The sequence below is a fragment of the Apostichopus japonicus genome, chromosome 2, assembly GCF_037975245.1.
Source record: "Apostichopus japonicus isolate 1M-3 chromosome 2, ASM3797524v1, whole genome shotgun sequence".
Lineage (NCBI taxonomy): Eukaryota > Metazoa > Echinodermata > Holothuroidea > Aspidochirotida > Stichopodidae > Apostichopus > Apostichopus japonicus.
Window position 1 is genome coordinate 28782016 of NC_092562.1, and position 18739 is coordinate 28800754.

At 37.2% G+C, this 18739-nt stretch overlaps 1 protein-coding gene across 1 annotated transcript; it reads left to right on the top strand.

Annotated features, from left to right (window-relative positions):
• The first annotated feature begins 578 nt into the window (after window positions 1-578).
• On the top strand, window positions 579-14492 carry LOC139954891 (Fanconi anemia group C protein homolog). Its single transcript, XM_071954871.1, has 12 exons — window positions 579-1228; window positions 2004-2091; window positions 3671-3765; window positions 4698-4808; window positions 5797-5846; window positions 6450-6652; window positions 7904-8052; window positions 8528-8683; window positions 10139-10211; window positions 11244-11488; window positions 11958-12113; window positions 12837-14492. The coding sequence occupies exons 1-12, from the start codon at window positions 1085-1087 to the stop codon at window positions 13044-13046; spliced, it is 1680 nt and encodes a 559-aa protein (XP_071810972.1). The 5' UTR covers window positions 579-1084; the 3' UTR covers window positions 13047-14492.
• The last annotated feature ends 4247 nt before the right edge of the window (window positions 14493-18739 follow it).

An 18739-nucleotide genomic window follows, 5' to 3' on the forward strand; every position in this document is an offset into this window, starting at 1 on the left:
CCCGGAGCTTTGGTTTATCGCAGCTGATTTTCAATGTTTTAGAAGAAATTGTATAAGTTCCTCTCAGAAACAAGCCAAACTTTGGTTATTCTTTCAGTTTAACCAGGGAGCTGCTACTCAGCAGCTCCCTGATTTAACGTTGATATTTTACAATGTGTACTACGTACATAACGAGAAATTTCAAAAGTGCAGTTTGGAGGTAGCCTATATTTTTGGTATGCACATGAGTGAAACATGCATGCATGGGCTACCGAAATTGGTGCAGGTCAAAGGTTATGCAACGTCAACTTAAAAAGGGTGTGAAGACTCGCGCAAAAAAAAAACGTCTAATGCCGGTAATCTGACCTATAGTTTCGAATGTGGTGTAACAGAAGTGTTAGACACCACCATCGATCCCAGAAAATACACACACCTTGCTACCTTCGGTAATTAGACACTAGTGTACAGTCAGTACATATACAGCTGTGGTCAATACCCACAGCACAGTGTACAAACGATACAGCAGGTCCAGCTATGATAACAAGGTATCACGTTTCATTACTGTCTGCATTTTGTAGCGACACGAACAAAACGTCAGTTGCAAGCAACGAAAAGTTAACTTTTTCAGATGGCCGCACGCGGTTTGGGGCGAGTCTTCAATGCCTTTAACACCCGAAACTTTACATCGAGAACTTGCAAACAGGTTACGTATTCGAGTAACAAGTGGCAAAATTACACAGTGGGTATGAAAGTTGATTGTCGACTGCGCCAGATGCAATTTATAGTGTGTGTTTGACCGCCGATTAAGGAGAAATTCGATATAGCGTTTGCGAATATTACGGTGGCAAAATTTCACTTTTTTGTCCAAAATGGTTTTTCCTTTGAACACCGCAACTCTTCCGAGTCATATCCAAATCTCATACAATTGCAGTCCTGGTAATAACTGACAGCGTCTAAGCGTCATCATTACAACCGGTGGTTCCCCTGACAATATATTTACTGGCAGATTCTCACTTGCAAGTAAGAATCACGTAATGTATAGGCGACAAGGTACTCAATTCTCGAAGCAGAACATTCATTCCTTTAATGTTAAAACTCTGCGAAAATGGTCACAGTGGATAAGAATTTAATAAACCAATGGACGAAGAAACTTGAGAAGAGCAAGAAAAACAACGAGGAGGATATTTCAGGAGAACTTGCCAATCTGAAACCTTTCTTAGATGACACTTACATCGTTCTCGCAAAACTGGTACATTCCATGAAATTTATCATTTTCTTATGACAGTCTCGTTAAGTTCACTGTTCCAAGTTGAGTTTCAACAACGACAGCCAGTCTCGCCATTAAAGCTACACTCAGCCTACTCTCAAGCTGAGGACCCTTGAAAATCAGTTCCCCCCCCCCTCACCCCTCCCCAAACACACATGCTATAATTTCCATCATGTCATCACACAGGCTTCCAAATTTTCAGAAACAGATATCTGTTTCAGAAGAGGTATCATCATTTTCAACTCATACTTCATAGTCATGATGGTCAGATTCATTGATTATGGTCAATGAATCTTCATATAAGCCCTAATTGCAAGACCTATCAAAGGCTGTATTGTTGCAGTTTGAAAATTTTAAAGGACCTCATTGGACCACAACTAGCTTCCATAGTCATTCTATTGTATAGTTTCTGCAATGTAGGCACTAGTTAGATAGAAGTGTGCCAATTTTTCATTTAGACAGCTGTATTGCACAATAAACATGCAGTGATGTCACATAGCCTCTATAGGCATATCACCTTGCAGTTGGTAAATGATTAGACTGCTGTTTTCTACTTTTGAATGTGAAATTACACTATTAACATAGAAAAGCATGCTTTTCTTAAAATGGATCTTAATTTGCTATATACTGTAACCTATTCCCTCTTACAGTACATACTAACCAACAGAGGAAATTCAATTTGTTGGTCCAATATGATATGTCATATAATAATGTGCTTATAATATATCAATTGGTCTCTTTTGATGCATTTATTCAGGGAAACACTGCTTCCATTACTGAACAGCTTCCTAATATCGGTCAATTGATGACAAAATTAGGCAGACAACCGGGAATATTACTACAAGGTAAAATTTTCATATTATAACTTATATTCATGTTTCTAGTATAAATTAGTTATTTAGTACAAATGTATTGACTGATATTCATATTAAACAAATTGAAACTGTTGGGGGGTGGGGGGTGGGGTACAGTGGCGGAGCTAGGGGTATTGGTCAGAGGGGCGAGAATGGTCCGTAGGGGCGCTTTCCATACTATCTAAGCGGAGCACCCCCACAGGTTGGCGCGGAGCGTACAGAAATTTTTTGAGTACAGATACTCCCTAGATCGCTGGAAATGACCCTTTCCGGGCCTTGCTAATTTGCAGAATAACGAAGAATAAATAGGTGTGATCGCCATTTGTGACAACTCGGAAGTTGATATGGGTGTTGAAAGTACATGTGCTTCATCACAATCCCTGTGGTATCTTTGTAAAAAAGTCAATTATCGCGAATAAGTAAAAAGTAGTAAAAAGCTGAAAAGGGCGCCCGCAGTCCATTTGAGTCCGTCAGGGGGGCATCCGTCTACCCTGACAGTATGGACGCTCCGCCACTGGTGGGGTATAGTTGAGGTAGGGGTAGAGAAAAGAGGCATCTTAATAATCATTACTGGATGTTGCATGCAACAGTAGACTAACAGCTCTCCTATGTTCCTTCAATGACCATGGAGTGTTGAAAATTGTTTCTTTCAAAATTGTTAGTATTGGTAAGTACTATAAAAGTTGATAATTTATGTTATTTCTGATTTTCTCAGAGATAATTATTATGCAGTTGATCTCATACACTGTACACTCTTTACCTCTTTAGTTAGGAAGTTAACACATTGTTATAAAAGAAAATCATAAACAGGAAATGTTAAAAGAATAAAACGTATACAATTCTAAACATATTATTATCAATGACTGAACACTCTTAGCTATGATCATTTGAAAACTAATCAGACTTTTGTTTCAATGCATCACATGTTTTATCGATGAATTGGGTTAATGAATGCAATTGGAATAGATTTTATTTCGAGCTTAGACATTACATTTTGATGTGTCAAGGCCTTAGAGAATAATTCCTAGCAAAAAACAAGACTTCCAGAACTTTGTGTTTTCTGTGAATATGTAAATTTGTAGGTATAGAAAGCTAGCAATGAAGCAAATTGCAAAGTTATCAACAAGTTTTTGAGAGGGCAAAGAAGTGATCTACCATCTGATCCACCGAGCCCCATATTGGTGGCTATCCCTGCTAACATAGCTTTGCTAAGACAGTAGTCTGGAAATAGGCTGCCCTTATAACGTCACCATATAGGTGCAGACAAATCCCCAGTTTCATATTAAAGACAAAACCTAGAAAACTGTAAGAGATATATACAACAATAATGTAAGTAGGATAGAAGCTTACACAAGAACTTTCAAAGCTTCTATTCAAAAAGATATATATTGCCACAATTCTACTGGATAATTTAAAGGCTTTATTCATTATTTTTATTATTGTCATCTTTAATGAGGGTAGTCCTGCTCAATGCAGAAACACTGCTTTCCAGAGGAGCCTTCATTTGTTTGTCTTCTATTTTACTGTATTCTCTGACCATGTTCACTCATATTCTTTTCGTTTCTTACAGAGGGAATATATGACCGTTTTGTTCGATGTGTTCTTACTCTTATACCGAGGAATCCAAACACTCAGTTAGAACAGAGGGCCTCCCACTGGGGTCAAGTACGTCACTTTATTCTTAAATTGTCAATATGAGTGGGTTTAGTAGGAATATGACAATTTTACAGTACTTATTTGAAAGTAGTCTGTCAAATAATGTGAAATTTCTGGATTTGTGTAAGAATTAATTTGTTCTAGTTTTGTTCTTACTTTTGCTGTAACTGTATATATTGCCTAACAGATAGATAAAGTGTGTAAAATCCAAGTAATGTGTAAATGTTATGTATGTTGGAAAGAACTTAGGCCTACCGATTTCTGTTATTAATTAAAAGGTGTGAACGTAGACTCGCGCACAAAGAAACGTCTCATGCGGGTAATCTGACGTAGTTTAGAAAGAGGTGTAACAGAAGTGTTAAAAACCACCATCGATCCCAGAAAATACACACATAGCTTTCTACTGTTGGTAAACACTAGTGTACAGTCAATACATACAGCTACGATCAATACCCACAACACAGTGTACATAGCAGCGATGGACATCTCAGGTCTAAATGAAAGATAACAAAGTATCACGTTTCATTACTGTCTGCATTTTGTAGCGACAAGAAAAATACTTCAATGCCTTTAACTTTCAATTTCATCAATATAATAGAGCATGTCTCTTTGCTATAGTCAGCAAGTGATTCAAATTTTTCAAGTCTAATGCCCTACTCACTCTGTGTAAACTTCCAGTAGAGCATGAGCTCTAAAAGACTGCAACACTCAAAAAGAAGCTTCTGGTTCAGTGAGACTACTTTTGGAAACTGGGATGAAATTAAAGTGTGGTTCAGTAATTAAAATGACCGGTGCAATGTTAACACATTTCTTTCTCTTTATTGGTAGAACTTTAAGGGACTTTTCAGAAATACCGTATGTTATCAGTTTTAACGGGTAATAGCACACCTATCTCCTCGCAACTGCTTTTTTGAGTTTTCTACTTACTTAAATATTTGCAGGCTTTGATCAGGAAAACCAGTAACTATTTCAACCAACCGAATCCAAACAGCAGAGTAGGAGAGGTTCTTGGCTATGGGATCTCAGATTACCATGAATGTGCCATTGAACAGGTAGGCAAAGACCCATGAAGATACTTGGGGACCTCATTTGGAGAGTTAAATAATCCCAGTGGGTCTCAAGTTTGTCTTAACTCCAAAGTATGCCTTTCTAGCAAAGTCCTGATGTAGTATATCACTAGCCCTAACAGAAATTCATCTGAAAGAGTTATATCCTGTGGCATGAAATGTCTGTTGTTGGTGATCTGTGATGTCATCATCACAGATATTCTCCAAAGGCTAATTGACTTTCCTATCTATGTTGTTATCATGTTAGCAATAACATCACAAAGACCCCATTTTGAGACTCTATGTTTAATCACCTCATGGAATGCCATTCAGGACAAGCTGACAATATTGAGTAACATACAACATATGACATTTCATTTCATTTATTTTTTCCATTTCCTCACAATGTTTATATAATAAGACGATGAAGACAATACCATGCAAAGATAATAATAAGTAATAAATCATATAAAATCATATAAATCATATGAAATGTGATGAACTTTGAATTTGGTCACCTGTCAAAAGTTCTCTGTACTTATAAATTTCATCACTATACAACTTATTTGTAATTTTTTTTTTTTTTTTAATCTCCAGTGGATAAAATGATTTGTGAATTATCAAGAGGGTCAAACTCATTTTCCAGCTCAATTGTCATGACGACAGCACTAAGTCTGCTGTAGCAAAAATATTTTTAATTGTGTCAAACATTGTGCTTATTTCAGCTTCGGAAATATACCTTTAAGGATCATTACTAAGGTTATCTATCCTCAAATTCTGGGATTGAGAGCAAATTCGTAATGTTTCCTAGAAAGCTGAATGTTATATGTAATGCAGTACACATAGTAGTCAATGTTTCAAATGTAATCGTGCATTACATATGAATGCTTATATATGCATGCATATGTATGTATGTTTTTAATTGTTCAGCTTCAGCTGAGCTTAACAAACCTCTATCATGTATTGATGATCCAATGTTTCGTTCCCTTCGTAGTTAACTAGAAGTATTTGCTGTAAGCTGGACATGCTGAGCAAAAAGCCTAGGTGAGCTTATAGCACGTACTTTGTCTATCCAATGTTCTTTTTATTTTGGGTCTTGTGTACTAATTCAACTGGGATCTATACATGCTATCATATTTTCAACTTAAATATTCCCAGCTTGGAGACTGCTTATAGATACATTGTCAGAGTTCCATACATGTCTGGTGTTTGTCTTTTTATATTCAATTGTGATTTTAGAGCTTCTTGCAATAATTTCCATTTCACATTAATAAATTTTACTTTCTGTTGACCATGGTCTTGGTAATACTGTATGCAGGAGGTAGGTAGGTGGTAAGATAGTCCAGCCTGTGCCTCTGTGCATGAGAGCACTAAGCCATACTTGGTTATTACAATCCGTTCAAAGAATTTAAAGTTAGTGGGACCCGTACTTGATATTGGTCTCAAGGTTACCATTGGTACATACTGATATCTGTCTAATAGCTATCATGTTGCTCAATTTCACAAAGAAGCTTAAGTTACTTTGTAGCGATTAATCTTGTATTCTATAACATCTTTCCTGAAAGATCCCATCTGCTCTACAGTGCCTGTAATAATCGATGACTGTACAAGGTTACGTCGTGTATCTTTTCCTTTTCCTTCTTCCAGAGACAGTCAGTCAGTTAGTATTGTGCTGGATATCTCTCATCAGATGGTACCCTTGGTTAGGTTTCCTTCATGCCACCCGGTGGTAGAAAAATTACTCTGGTATAGCAGCAGCACAAATCAAGCAATCTTATCAGAAGAATTTCTTAGACAACTGCTAGATGTTCAAGCCAAGACTTTAATTGAACCCAGAGATGGGACAACAAGTATGTTATTGTAACAGATGAGATGTTTCTTGCATCTTTGGCTATGTAATGAAACATAACACATTTCTAGTCACTGTCTGGTCCCGCTTCCTCCACAGTCCCTGCCTCTTATTTGTTCCTTTACACCAAAGCAAAGACATTGATGTTGTCATGGTAACATGTCTGTGTATCTGTTGCTTTGCTGTGTTAACAGCAGGCAGTACACCACTGTTAGGCTATTTTATATGGTATGTCTAGCACCCCTCCCCCTTTACCCTGCCATCTGTGTTTTTGGGGGGGTGAGGGGGGAGGGGGGACAGACGTAGGACCGTTTAAAGTCATCAAAGGCTAGAGATACAGAAGCTTGTAAAGAGGAGAAGTCTAATATTAGAGTATTGTTGAACCTCATGTAAAATGTGATATCTTCCTTGGTAAATTACTACAAGAGATCTTTCCAACTTTTACTGGAAGTGTGGAGGAAAACAGTTAGGATGCAGTTAACAGGTTGTTTCAAAAGAGAAGTTGTATGGAAGAATGGTCACCATGCATCAGATTCAGTTATTAATTGTATTGTAGGCAAATATGAAATACTTGGAATTTACATCGTAAGTGTATTACCAACAGCTCCAGGAGGTAGTTCTTTATACAATGGATAGAAAGAGTATAGAATAGAATATAGGATAGAGTATAGGATAGAAAGAGTATAGAAGAAGTATAGAAGAAGAGTATACTGTAGGATAGAAAGAGTATAGGGAGTTGAGTTTCCATAACCTAAGTGAGTGATGTTCTTGTGCCATATTGGTTCTTCCTATTTGTGCTAATGATACTTATTTTTGACGATCTTGTTGGCATTATTAAGTGATGAGACTACCTCAGTGGTTACTAAGTAAGGACTCATCCTCTACCCAGCTGTGTTTGGCTTGACAACAAAAGTGTGCCTGTGTATATATCTGTGTGTCAGTACAACATATTAACCAGACTATTTTATGTTGTATAAACTGAAATGGTGACAGGGACTTAAGTTAAGGGGCTAATCTCTCTCCTTCCCCCCCCCCACCAGCCCTCCTATAGCTCCTCTCAACCGATAATTCTATTGTCTATAATTAATACAATGTTTCATTGCATCAAACATGAATGGTTTAACACAAGTTTTAAACCCTTCCTTTCATATCATTCTCCAGTAATCCTTGCTCCAATATTTACTAGATTGATCATGCGTCCCTCTGCCACATTTATCACTCTCAGTAATGTTGTTATCCATTTCTCTCAAAGGTTACTTTCCTGCGAGTACCTGTGTTGCGTTATGGTCTTCCTATCTTCCTGCTTTGGAGCATATCATTATGAACTTCGTCGGGACACTCTCTAAGAGGCCTCATATTGGTTACCGTAGAGCTGCTGAGTTACTGACATCCAGCCATCTAGTAAGTTCAACTTTTTGCTTCCAGGAGATTTTGAAACAATTATAAACCATAACAAGTTTTGTTTGTAAGATGCATGCTCGCATTGGTCGCACAAACCATGACCTTGGTAGACTGCATTGTACTTCAAAACATTGGAATGGATGCTTTCATTGGCATGATTGTTAACATGCAAACATTTAAGGACAGTGTCCCTTTTTCTTTTCCCAGTGATTATTATATTTCATAGAGGCTGGGTTGATGTGTCAATGAAGGGATTGTAATGAATGAAGGGTGAAAAAAAACTACCGCATCTTCAGATGGGGTCTTTAAAAGAAGAGATTTTGAAGCTGTTAATCTTATACAGTTGTGCTCCCCATTGATGGTGCTGTCATTGAGATATATTCTTCTTTAATGCTGTTGAATTGGTTAATGAAAGATAATACACAAAATTAGTACATTGTTTCATGCCATAAATCTGTTGTTTGGTTCTTCTCAGCCCCAAGCCTGCCATGAGCACCCTTCTATCTCCTGTGCTGTGGATCAGGTATTAAGGAAGCTGTTATTTGCAACTGAAGGATCTGCTGTTGTTTTGAAGGCAATAAACATCTTTCAAAGATGCTATCTTCAGCAGGTTAAAAGGAACCCTAAACAGGTAAGTTTTACTCATAAATATATGATATTATGTAACAAGAACCAAACACTGTAAAGTATAAGTACATCCACAAACAGTAATGAATTTGAAAATTCTTTCAAAATTGTAGAACTTGTTTGTAGTCTTCTCCTTATCATTATATGACTGTTTAAAGGGTGTGAAGACTCGCCAAAAAGAAACGTCTCATGCCGGTTATCTGACCTAGTTTCGAATGAGGTGTAACAGAAGTGTTAGACACCACCATCAATCCCAGAAAATACACACACAGCTTGCCACCGTCGGTAATTAGATACTAGTGTACAGTCAGTACAGCTGCGGTCAATACCCACAGCACATTGTTCAAACGATACAGCGATGGACATCTCAGGTACAGCTAAAGATAACAAGGTATTCATTACTGTCTGCATTTTGTAAGCAACGGAAAGTTAACTTTCTAAAGATGGCGGCACGCTGTATGGGGCATCCTTCAATGCCTTTAACTGTTAAGGTGAAGTCGTGGTGTAGTGGTTAGATTGTCCACCCCACAATCATTAGGTTCCCGGTTCACATTCTCACCAGGAACCAGATTCTCTTGTACTATTCAAACCAGAGTCTTCCATGGTTTTGGTACTCCTGCTTTGCAAACTCTGGTTTCGGTCTAGTATTTGAGAAAGTGGTCAGATGCAAACTCTTCTTGTCCCTCTGATGGGGAAGTTTATCGGGGGTCCCAGGAGCAGGAAGGAGTGGGCAAATTACATACCTGCCTTATAAACTATCTTGAAAAGAGAAGGCTTAGTTGGTGTTTATCCAAGGCCAACACATCTAAAGGTTTTTTAAATGAGCTTCTGTTGGTTTTCTTAACTTTGGAAAATACTAAATAATTGATTTTTTCCCCAATCTAGATACCTCAATGGGTTAGCTCCATGATGTCAATTTTGACAGATAAGATATGTCTGCATAGGATATGTCTACAAGAAAAATTGATTTATTTAGTATCATTTTATTATATTATTTTCAAAATATTAAGTATATATATTATTAAGTATTTTGCTGCAAAAATTTGTTTCAGACTGAATTTTGATAGTTGTTTTATGTTGAGATGCAAGGATGTAAACTTTGAAGGTGATATAATAATTATGAATATATATATGGAATAGAAGAATATTTCAATTCAATACCAAATACATTGAAAAAAATCTCTTTGTCTTAAAATTCTACAAATTATTGACTTACAAAAATTTAATTTAAACAAAGCTGTCTCATATGCATGGTCACTGGAATTTGTTGCACATTAAATGTTATGAATTCCCATGTTTACATACACCGGTCATCTGGAATATGATTTTATGTTCAACAAAGTAATAAAAGTGTCATATTTTCTGCCACTAATGGAAGTCCTGTCATTAAAGTCAAATTTTATGGAAAAAAATCCAGGTTTTTCAAACACTTGTCTTTGTATCTTTTCTTTGTCATTAGGGCCAGTCAACCGATCCACTTATTCCGACTGAATTAAAATCACTGGAAACGCTCCTCCAAGTTCTGCCATCAGGTAGGTGATATGCAGAGTGCAGATGTTAGTACTTGCTAATGAATGGAAGAAATTATTCTATCTTGTCAAACCTTATGAATTAATTTAGTGCCAATTGTTTTGTGCTAGTACATATCTATCATACTTAAATAGCCCAATGATTTTAATGCTTCTGTTTGTACTAGAAATATATGTCGGGGGGGGGGGGGGACGGGTAGGAATAAATTGAGAGCACCAATTATCTCCTACAGCCCTTCTATCATCCTCTCTCTCTTTGTTCTCAGACATTGCCCATTGTTCTGGTTATGTCCACCCTATTCATTGTTCAATGTTACAATTAACTTGTCCGTTCCATATGTCCGTTTAAATTGTTTCTGTAAATGTTATATGTTAAATCTGACCAGAGTCATCTTGCTAAATAAGTACAAAAAGACAGCGAGTTAACTTTGAATATAATAACCAGCAACCTTTATTCGGTCTCTCTTATAGGTGGTTGGGTAAGCAAGCATTGAAGGCGCTCTTCCCCTTTGACATTAAGACACAGATCATAACGGGGATCAGTCATATCATTTCAAATTCCTGTTTTCACTTAGCCTCTGAAAGTGATCCTGCTAACATTGAAAAATCAGGCTTTCCAACTTTACATGCTGAGAAAGTGTCCATTAGCTATAGGTTGCATCCAAACACCCGCCGTTTGTACTGAACAGCAGGTTTATTCCAGTTGGTTAACTGAGTGATCAGTCCCATCTTTTCGCACCTAAAGTTGAGCTGCCTATCCGTTTATTAAGTATTATGCAACTCATCAAACAGCTAGTAGCCAAATCACTATCAGATCAAGGCAGAAATGGCAAGGTGTGAACAAATCAACTCTTCCAAACTCACCTGTCTGTTTGCAGGAGACATAAAGTTACAGTAACTTTAGGTCAAGAGAGCTGACAAATGCAACCTATGGTTAATGGACTAATTCTCGTCACGATATATAGATGATAATTACATAAAAAGATAAAGTATTCGTGAACAATAATTGTTTACTCTCTGTTTGTCTTTGTATAGATTTGGATTCAATTTCTAAATTGGCTGATCATCTAAAGTACTTGATTAGTTTTACAAGTCAACATCAAGCATCTACTGCGACAATGGCATCCAGAGTCGATCTTTGGCTTCTGGTGGTCAAGTACCAGCACTGGTATCATCAATGCTTGGTTCAGGCCTTCAGTACCGAGGAGCCTGACTTGAGTAAATCATGCCGTTGGTTTATCGAATGGTTTCACAGTCCTATATCCGACAGCCATGATTTAGTGAGTGTTTGTTGTTTTATGAAATGCAAGTTCTGTGGTTTCGTTCTTTACGAGAGAAGATATTTCATGGTTAAAATTCTAAGAGATGTAAAGTGTCGATACCTTGGGAAATTAAAGACAAAGCTGCACTAATTAGTGTTCTTTTATTTGCCAAACATATAACAAAGTAACAAAAGAAAGAAGGGGACATGGAAGAGAAAACTGCGGTTCTTATAACTGTTTGTCCTTAAAAAGAAGAAAATATCGGTCGTTTAAAAAATAGGTCAAAATTATCTCCGACTACACTATACCCAACATGTTATCCATGTTAAACTTTCACTGAATTTTCGTTGGTATTCAAAACTAAATCCTGTTAGTCTAGAATGATCATATTTTGCTTACTTCTACACTTGATGTCTTGCAGTTTATGCAATTTATTAAACTAAGAGCTTCTAAATGAGGATAATCTTTTAACGTTTTTTTTCCCCAGAAACTAGTAGACTTATGTATTCAGTGCATCCAGACAGATAATTTTCCAACACAAACTTCTCCAGTGTTCCTACCAGTGTACCATCACCTACTCATGGGGTACACTGTCATAGCACTCAACAATGGACTGAGTGATTTGAACAAAATCACCAGATTAGTGAGTATCAGGCTATCATGTGCATTAATTATGTGATACTGTCTATTTATTTACAACACTAACAGCTTAAAAGTTGGAAACAAAGTCTTTACTTTAGAATATATATAAATATATATATATATATATATATATAATTGAAATTGTAGTGAGTTGGAAAATCCAGAACAGTGATAAATCTTCCAGCCTCCACCGGGATTCAAACCCGGGCCTCCCGCTTTATATGCAGACACCCTTACCACTAGGCTATGGACGCTGATTGTATGTCCTGAGGTTTGAAACCGGTAAGGAAGGCGTTTGTCACCCGTATCGAACAATACTAGTTCTGTTTTGGTGACATATTTGCCTTACTCTAGAGGTCAAACATGATGCTAACCAACTCAAAATCATTTGTGATTCCTAAAGCCAGATCATGAAAGAGATACTTTGAACAGACTTTGTTAATGAAATGGAGGTAAACAACAAAGGCAAATGAACCGGAATTTGAACCTCGACCTCCCGCTGTATATGTGGACACCCTAACCACTAGGCTATGGACGCTGTTCTGTATATAATACAGAACAAGTAAATGCACAACTGTTCAACTCCGATGCTCATGCTTTTATTGTTGCTGAAATATAAAAGTTTGAAATCTATTCATTTTATGATTTTATTATCAAATGCCTAAATTAACGAAAATCTCCTTATCTATTATTTGTTAATAGTTTTAATTTTATTCTGTTCTAGTTACCGATGAAGCCATCCATTGCTGATCAGCTCGTCTTCATTCTGGACCTCTTGGAAGTATTTGACATTGTCTTGGACAGTTCGGGGAGAACCGTTTTACTCTCTTACCTTGCAAACATGAAAAATGACCCTTCATGTCAGAATCACAGAGATTGGAATGATATTAAATATAGGTTGGATTTATGCCTACAGTCACTCGAAAATGAATGAGTACTACAGAGACAGACAGACAGACAGACAGATAATGGATGAGGTCCCACTAATCACATACAAGATAGATAACTGGACCAGCAGATGGAACACTGTCAACTGCAAAGGAATTGGACGCGACCTTCTTGAATTCCATTTGGAACTTAAAACTTCTGTGAGATTTACATTGAGAGGGCCTGATGTTAGAAGAAGCTTACAAATTCATGATTAATAAGTGAATAAAAACAATTCATAGGAAACTATGTTAAGACAAAAAAGTAGATGTCGTTCTGGTGACAGTTTTTCAAGAAAGGAAAAGGCTGTGCTCGTCATTGTAACTGTATTGGTAAATTTTGATTTATGCTGATAGCTTCTCCATCCATATGTGATTCAGTGGGTGAGGTGAGTGGGGGAGGGGGTGGCATGTGATGGAGGAACATAAACAAAATCTTCTTGTGTGTAGTTTTTTTTATTACTCTTTGGCTTCCCAAACTTGTTTGCTCTTTTTTCAGCCTGTATATTGTTCTCTGTGTGATCATCTCAGGCTATTTACGGCTGTTTATTATTGTGTAGAGTAAGGGTGATATTCGTGGTCTAAACTGTAGCATGGATGTCTTATAAACCACTCAAAAATTGAAACATCGTGGTCCTGGCTATCTTGTATCACTTTTGGCAAGATAACTTATGAGAGAGAATGAGAATGGTCCAAAGACTAAAAATCCCCATGTCGGACAATTTTCTGAATTTTATGAACCATATTGTGTATCAAGTTCAGATGTCTTGTTCTTAAATGCTTCCCTCTATTTTAATAGAAGCCGTGAAGGTAGTTTGTTGAGGTGATCCCTGGCAGGGTGCAATGTGCAGTAATATTTTGGGGAATATTATCTCTGTTGCATGTAAGGACTTTTATATTTTATACAAATTTCTATTTGAGAATAGTTTTGGAAATAACTTTCCCTCTGGTATTTACACCATAATGTGTGTATGCGTTTTATTTTCAAATTGGAGCAGCTATGATGTCATAAGCTGAATTAAATCTTGGAAAAACTACATCCCTAAATGGGTGTTTCAATTTATATATATGTGGATGATGGTTTGACTAGATCATGATTTCAGTGTCCAGCAGAAGGGAAAGGGATATAAAATGGTGAAGGGAGGGGTAGGGCAAAGGGGCTTGACAAGGAGGGGTATCTAGGGGAGATGAAGGGGAAGAGGGCGGTCATTTTGGTGGAGGAACAATTGATAAATGTTTCAATGTCATTTGTCTTTCTCAGAAATTTAAAGCAACAATGTATTCGAATACAATATGCAAATTGTTAAACTTGCTAATGAATATTCATAGCCATGTACAACATGTTGTACTGAGTGTCGTTTGATGTTTGGATGAGAAAACCGTGACTGGATCCCGGCTGGGTTTCCAGCTTCTTCTTACATCTGTATCGGACCCCCCTCCTCCCACCCCACCCCTTCTCATATCTTCATTAGACCCCCTCCTCCCACCTCACCCCCAATATGCTAGATAGACCAAAATTGTCAGCTATGTTCTCACTTTTATTCTTTTTGACAGTATATTTCAGAGTAGTATCATACCTCAGTGAGACATTTAAATCACCTTGCGTAATCCTCCCAAAATGTGTGCGAATAATCTGAGCTAATACCTTAGAGGCTGATCCAGCAAGAAAGCAGTTTTTAGGATTATTTTAACATTTCTAGGTAAATGACGGTAAAGAAATTGGAAGCAGTATTTACGATCTTTAACCTTGGGAATTTGATGTGTTGTAAATTATTCGATAGTGTGGGAGGAAGTTTTCTAAATATAGCAGGAACTCAAATGAATTGTATTGGTGTTAATTTCATTCTCGTCATAATAATGTCATGTTTTTATCTATAGTGACAGGGAATGCTCTGGTTTCGGGATACATTCGATAAAGCTGTATTAAATGGAAACCTTTGAGTCAATCTCTGGAGATTACTCGATGTAGCCGGGAGATCATTATTGTGTTTTAGGCTATTTCAGTCTTCATGTAACAAGTATTGTGTGTGTGTGGGTGTGATCGGAAGGTGTAATCAAAGTTAAAGCAATTAGATTCAATATTGAGAGTGCCTTTATTCTCTCATATAATTTAAAGTTTATGGCATGTAGGACTTATGTTCGCAATCAATGTCAACCACAAATACTGACAATTTTGGATTGAAAATTACTCTCCATGCAATAATTTCAAACCCTCCACATGATGCTTCACAAACATGGCAAGAATAGACGGGGAAAAATCTATAATCCAAGTCAACATTTTATTTCAGTACTTTCTACTGGTCTTTCAATTTTCTAATTTATAAATTATATTTCAGTTTAACATTTTTTTGTTTTTTAAAGGCATTGAAGACTCGCCCCAAACCGCGTGCGGCCATCTGCAAAAGTTAACTTTCTGTTGCTTGCAAGTGACGTTTTATTCGTGTCGCTACAAAATGCAGACAGTAATGAAACGTGATACCTTAATTGTTATCTTTAGATGGACCTGAGATGTCCATCGCTGTATCGTTTGTATTGACCGCAGCTGTATGTCGGACTGTACACTGGTGTCTAATTACCGACGGTAGCAAGCTGTGTGTGTGTATTTTCTGGGGTCGATGGTGGTGTCTAACACTTCTGTTACACCTCATTCAAAACTATGTCAAATTACCGGCATTAGACGTTTCTTTTTGCCCGAGTCTTCACACCCTTTAAATGTGCATCGATGAAAGATGAAAATCTCCATTAAGGGTTTGAAACAGTCAAACTTTGGGAATGCCTGATGCATACCACGACCTTTGACCCTGATGTATTAGAGACATCATTGATGGGACGATGGCACCAAAGTGCTTCTTGAACATAAGTGACCATTATTTAACTTTATAGCATATTTGGGGACAATACTGATGCTATTTATTTCAAATGCTCTCAATCCGCACAATGATTGTGACTATTTTATTCAATTCTCACGAATGAAAAACAATTTTTGTGGTATATAATATGGTCTATACAGACCCACTGATAACTAGCTAGCAGCAAAGTTAAATGGCCATGTTGGATATTTTGAGGGATATAGTTCTTGCATCAACTGTACGTGAAAGATCCGCGGCAATTTAGAGCATATGTATTGAGTTCAGCCTTTCCCCACATGTGTATATATAAACCTTTTGTAAATGTTATCAGAACTTTAAAAATTCTTAGTTCAGTCCAGCTGGCCCCAAAGTTTTGGAAGGTAAACAAACGTTTTCAATAATTCTTTCATGTAAGTTTACTAGACCATCCTGATTATTCCCAGACGACATTGAGGTGTATGTGCTAAGTTAAGACAATAAAATGACTCATTGAGATCAAAAGCCATGACTAAGGCTAGGATCAACATCTCAGACAAATCTTGATCATTGGTGACCATTATCTGACGTTTCTAGCATATTTTGTGGAGAATAGCTGATGCTGACCAGGCAACAATATCACGAATCCGTCATTCGGTAGTAGGGATGAATGACAGGCTGATCAGCCCCAGACTGATTTTATTTTATGAACGCCTATAATAACAGCTAGTGTTTATACTGTACACACAGAAACCACATGTCTATACATACTCTGTATTTATATCATAGTCCATAAACTTCCGATGGTCGAACAGGTGTTGGTATAGAGGCCGTGACACCCTGTTGAAAGTGTAAGATATAAGAGTGGCCTCCCAGAATCATATATGAATTTGGAAAAAAAGTAAAAGAATGGAATCTGCCAATATTTGTGCCAATATCAGTTTCAGATAACTTACGTAGCTAGCTAGGGTGATGCATTCACAGCCTAACCAATGTCATGATACAACTGTTACCGCAAGTAAGAGGTGCACTCCAAAAAAATTAATACTGGTTTGGCCTTATCAATGAAATTAAAAGTTTAAGGATGGAAGGTGTATTTGTATTTGATAACTGAGAACATGTACTCAAAAAAAGAGAGAAAAATATGGATTGAATGTAATTATAAATCACAACCCAGCTATGCAAATTTAACAAAAGTTGACTACTGAATGCTGCAGATCTTGATATGGTGTATTAACAAATAGTATATTGATAGAGGAGGTGCATGGAAGAGGGATTGGGGAGGGGGGGGGGGGTTGGGTAGAGAGAGAACTGAGAAGGTTGGAGTGAGGGACAAAGACTTGGCAGTGAAAATTCATGTAAGGGAAATTTTGCTAGTAGTGTTGGTATGAATATTCACTGATGATGTCCTGTTAAATACTATATCCTGTGTTTCTATAGGGCATCTCTCACATTCTCCTCTGCCACCCACCATTGATGCGTCCATTCCTGTGCTGCCTGCTCACTCTCCTACATGTAGGGTTATTTTGCTAGTAGTGTTGGTATTTATATTCATGATGTCCTGTTAAATACTATTTCCTGTGTTTCTAGCTGATTTCTCACATTCTCCCCTGCCACCAACCATTGATGCTTCCATCACTGTGCATGCGCACTCCCCGACATGTAGGAGTTATTTTGCTTGTAATTTTGGTATGAATATTCATGATTCTACATAACTTTGAAGACACTGCACTGAATTTGTTTCATACGTATCCCATTTGATGGAGGAAGCTAGGGAATTAATGGGTGAGGGAAGCAAAGGGAAAAGTTTGGACCAAGGGTATTTCACCCATCATTGCAGCAATCATGGACTTTATCCATGTCTCTACTACCCAGATAACACCTACAGCTTGTAACTCAATGTTAATGGATGTTAAACACACCAAGTTAAATATTGCATATATGTAGATCTGCACTGCTACATTCAAGTTGTTTGCTATATATACTAGATGTATGTACAAGACTTTGTGCCTGCCAACCTTCACTGGGTGAAGGTTAGACTCTAACTGTTATCAACCATGTATCTTGTCTACCAGAGTTTACATGCATACAATTATTCTTTCTTTGTTTTACACACCAAATTATATCATGTTTAATCTCCTAGTTTCGTTTTCTGGAGTACAATGTCCGTTCTAATATCCTATGACATTTTAATCTTAATGTTTCATAGTCAATGTATCTTTCACAAGCGTACATACACTAATAGCTACAGTATACATTAATGCTATCTTCCGTGAAGTAGGCACTTAATATATGCATACAATGGTATGTGTTACTACCTAGAAGAGATAAGGTTATCTGTGTACAGTTGAATGATTACCAGACGATGGCTCTGTTAATTACATGCTATAAGAATATAATTCAAAACCCTCCAGTGGGTGGAGAAAACATTTTGTTGTTGTGCTTTATAGTACACAGCATTGGTGAGTTTGAGTAAAATTGGGCTCTCCAACTTGTCAACAGAGGGCCCAGTCATACCCTACTGTACCTCAAGTTGCGTGCTCGGTACAGGTTAAAGATCTCCGAATTAAAGTAACGCGATCGTGTGAATGCATTCACACACTGACATGCTGGGGGGGGGTGTGGGGGTGGGAGGAGCTCAAGGTTCCACTTGTTACAATTCCACTTGTTACTGAATGCAAAACATGCTTTAGGGGAAACATAAATTAAGGTCCTTAAAAACAATTTGTTTGACTTGAAACTTTGAAAATATGATTTTTTCAAAAGAGGTATTTTTTAATAATTACGACCAATATTGTATCTACTACCATTGATCAACTGATGGTAACATTAAGATCTTTCCGTCAAATAGTGCGGCTGGACAAGTTTCGTTGAAC

Excerpts from the sequence above, each read along its gene's own strand:
- LOC139954891 (XM_071954871.1), top strand. The coding sequence starts at position 1,085 with ATGGTCACAGTGGATAAGAATTTAATAAACCAATGGACGAAGAAACTT. Across the intron at positions 6,653-7,903 it reads ACCCAGAGATGGGACAACAA|GTTACTTTCCTGCGAGTACC; the intron begins GTATGTTATTGT and ends TTTCTCTCAAAG. Across the intron at positions 8,053-8,527 it reads TACTGACATCCAGCCATCTA|CCCCAAGCCTGCCATGAGCA; the intron begins GTAAGTTCAACT and ends GGTTCTTCTCAG.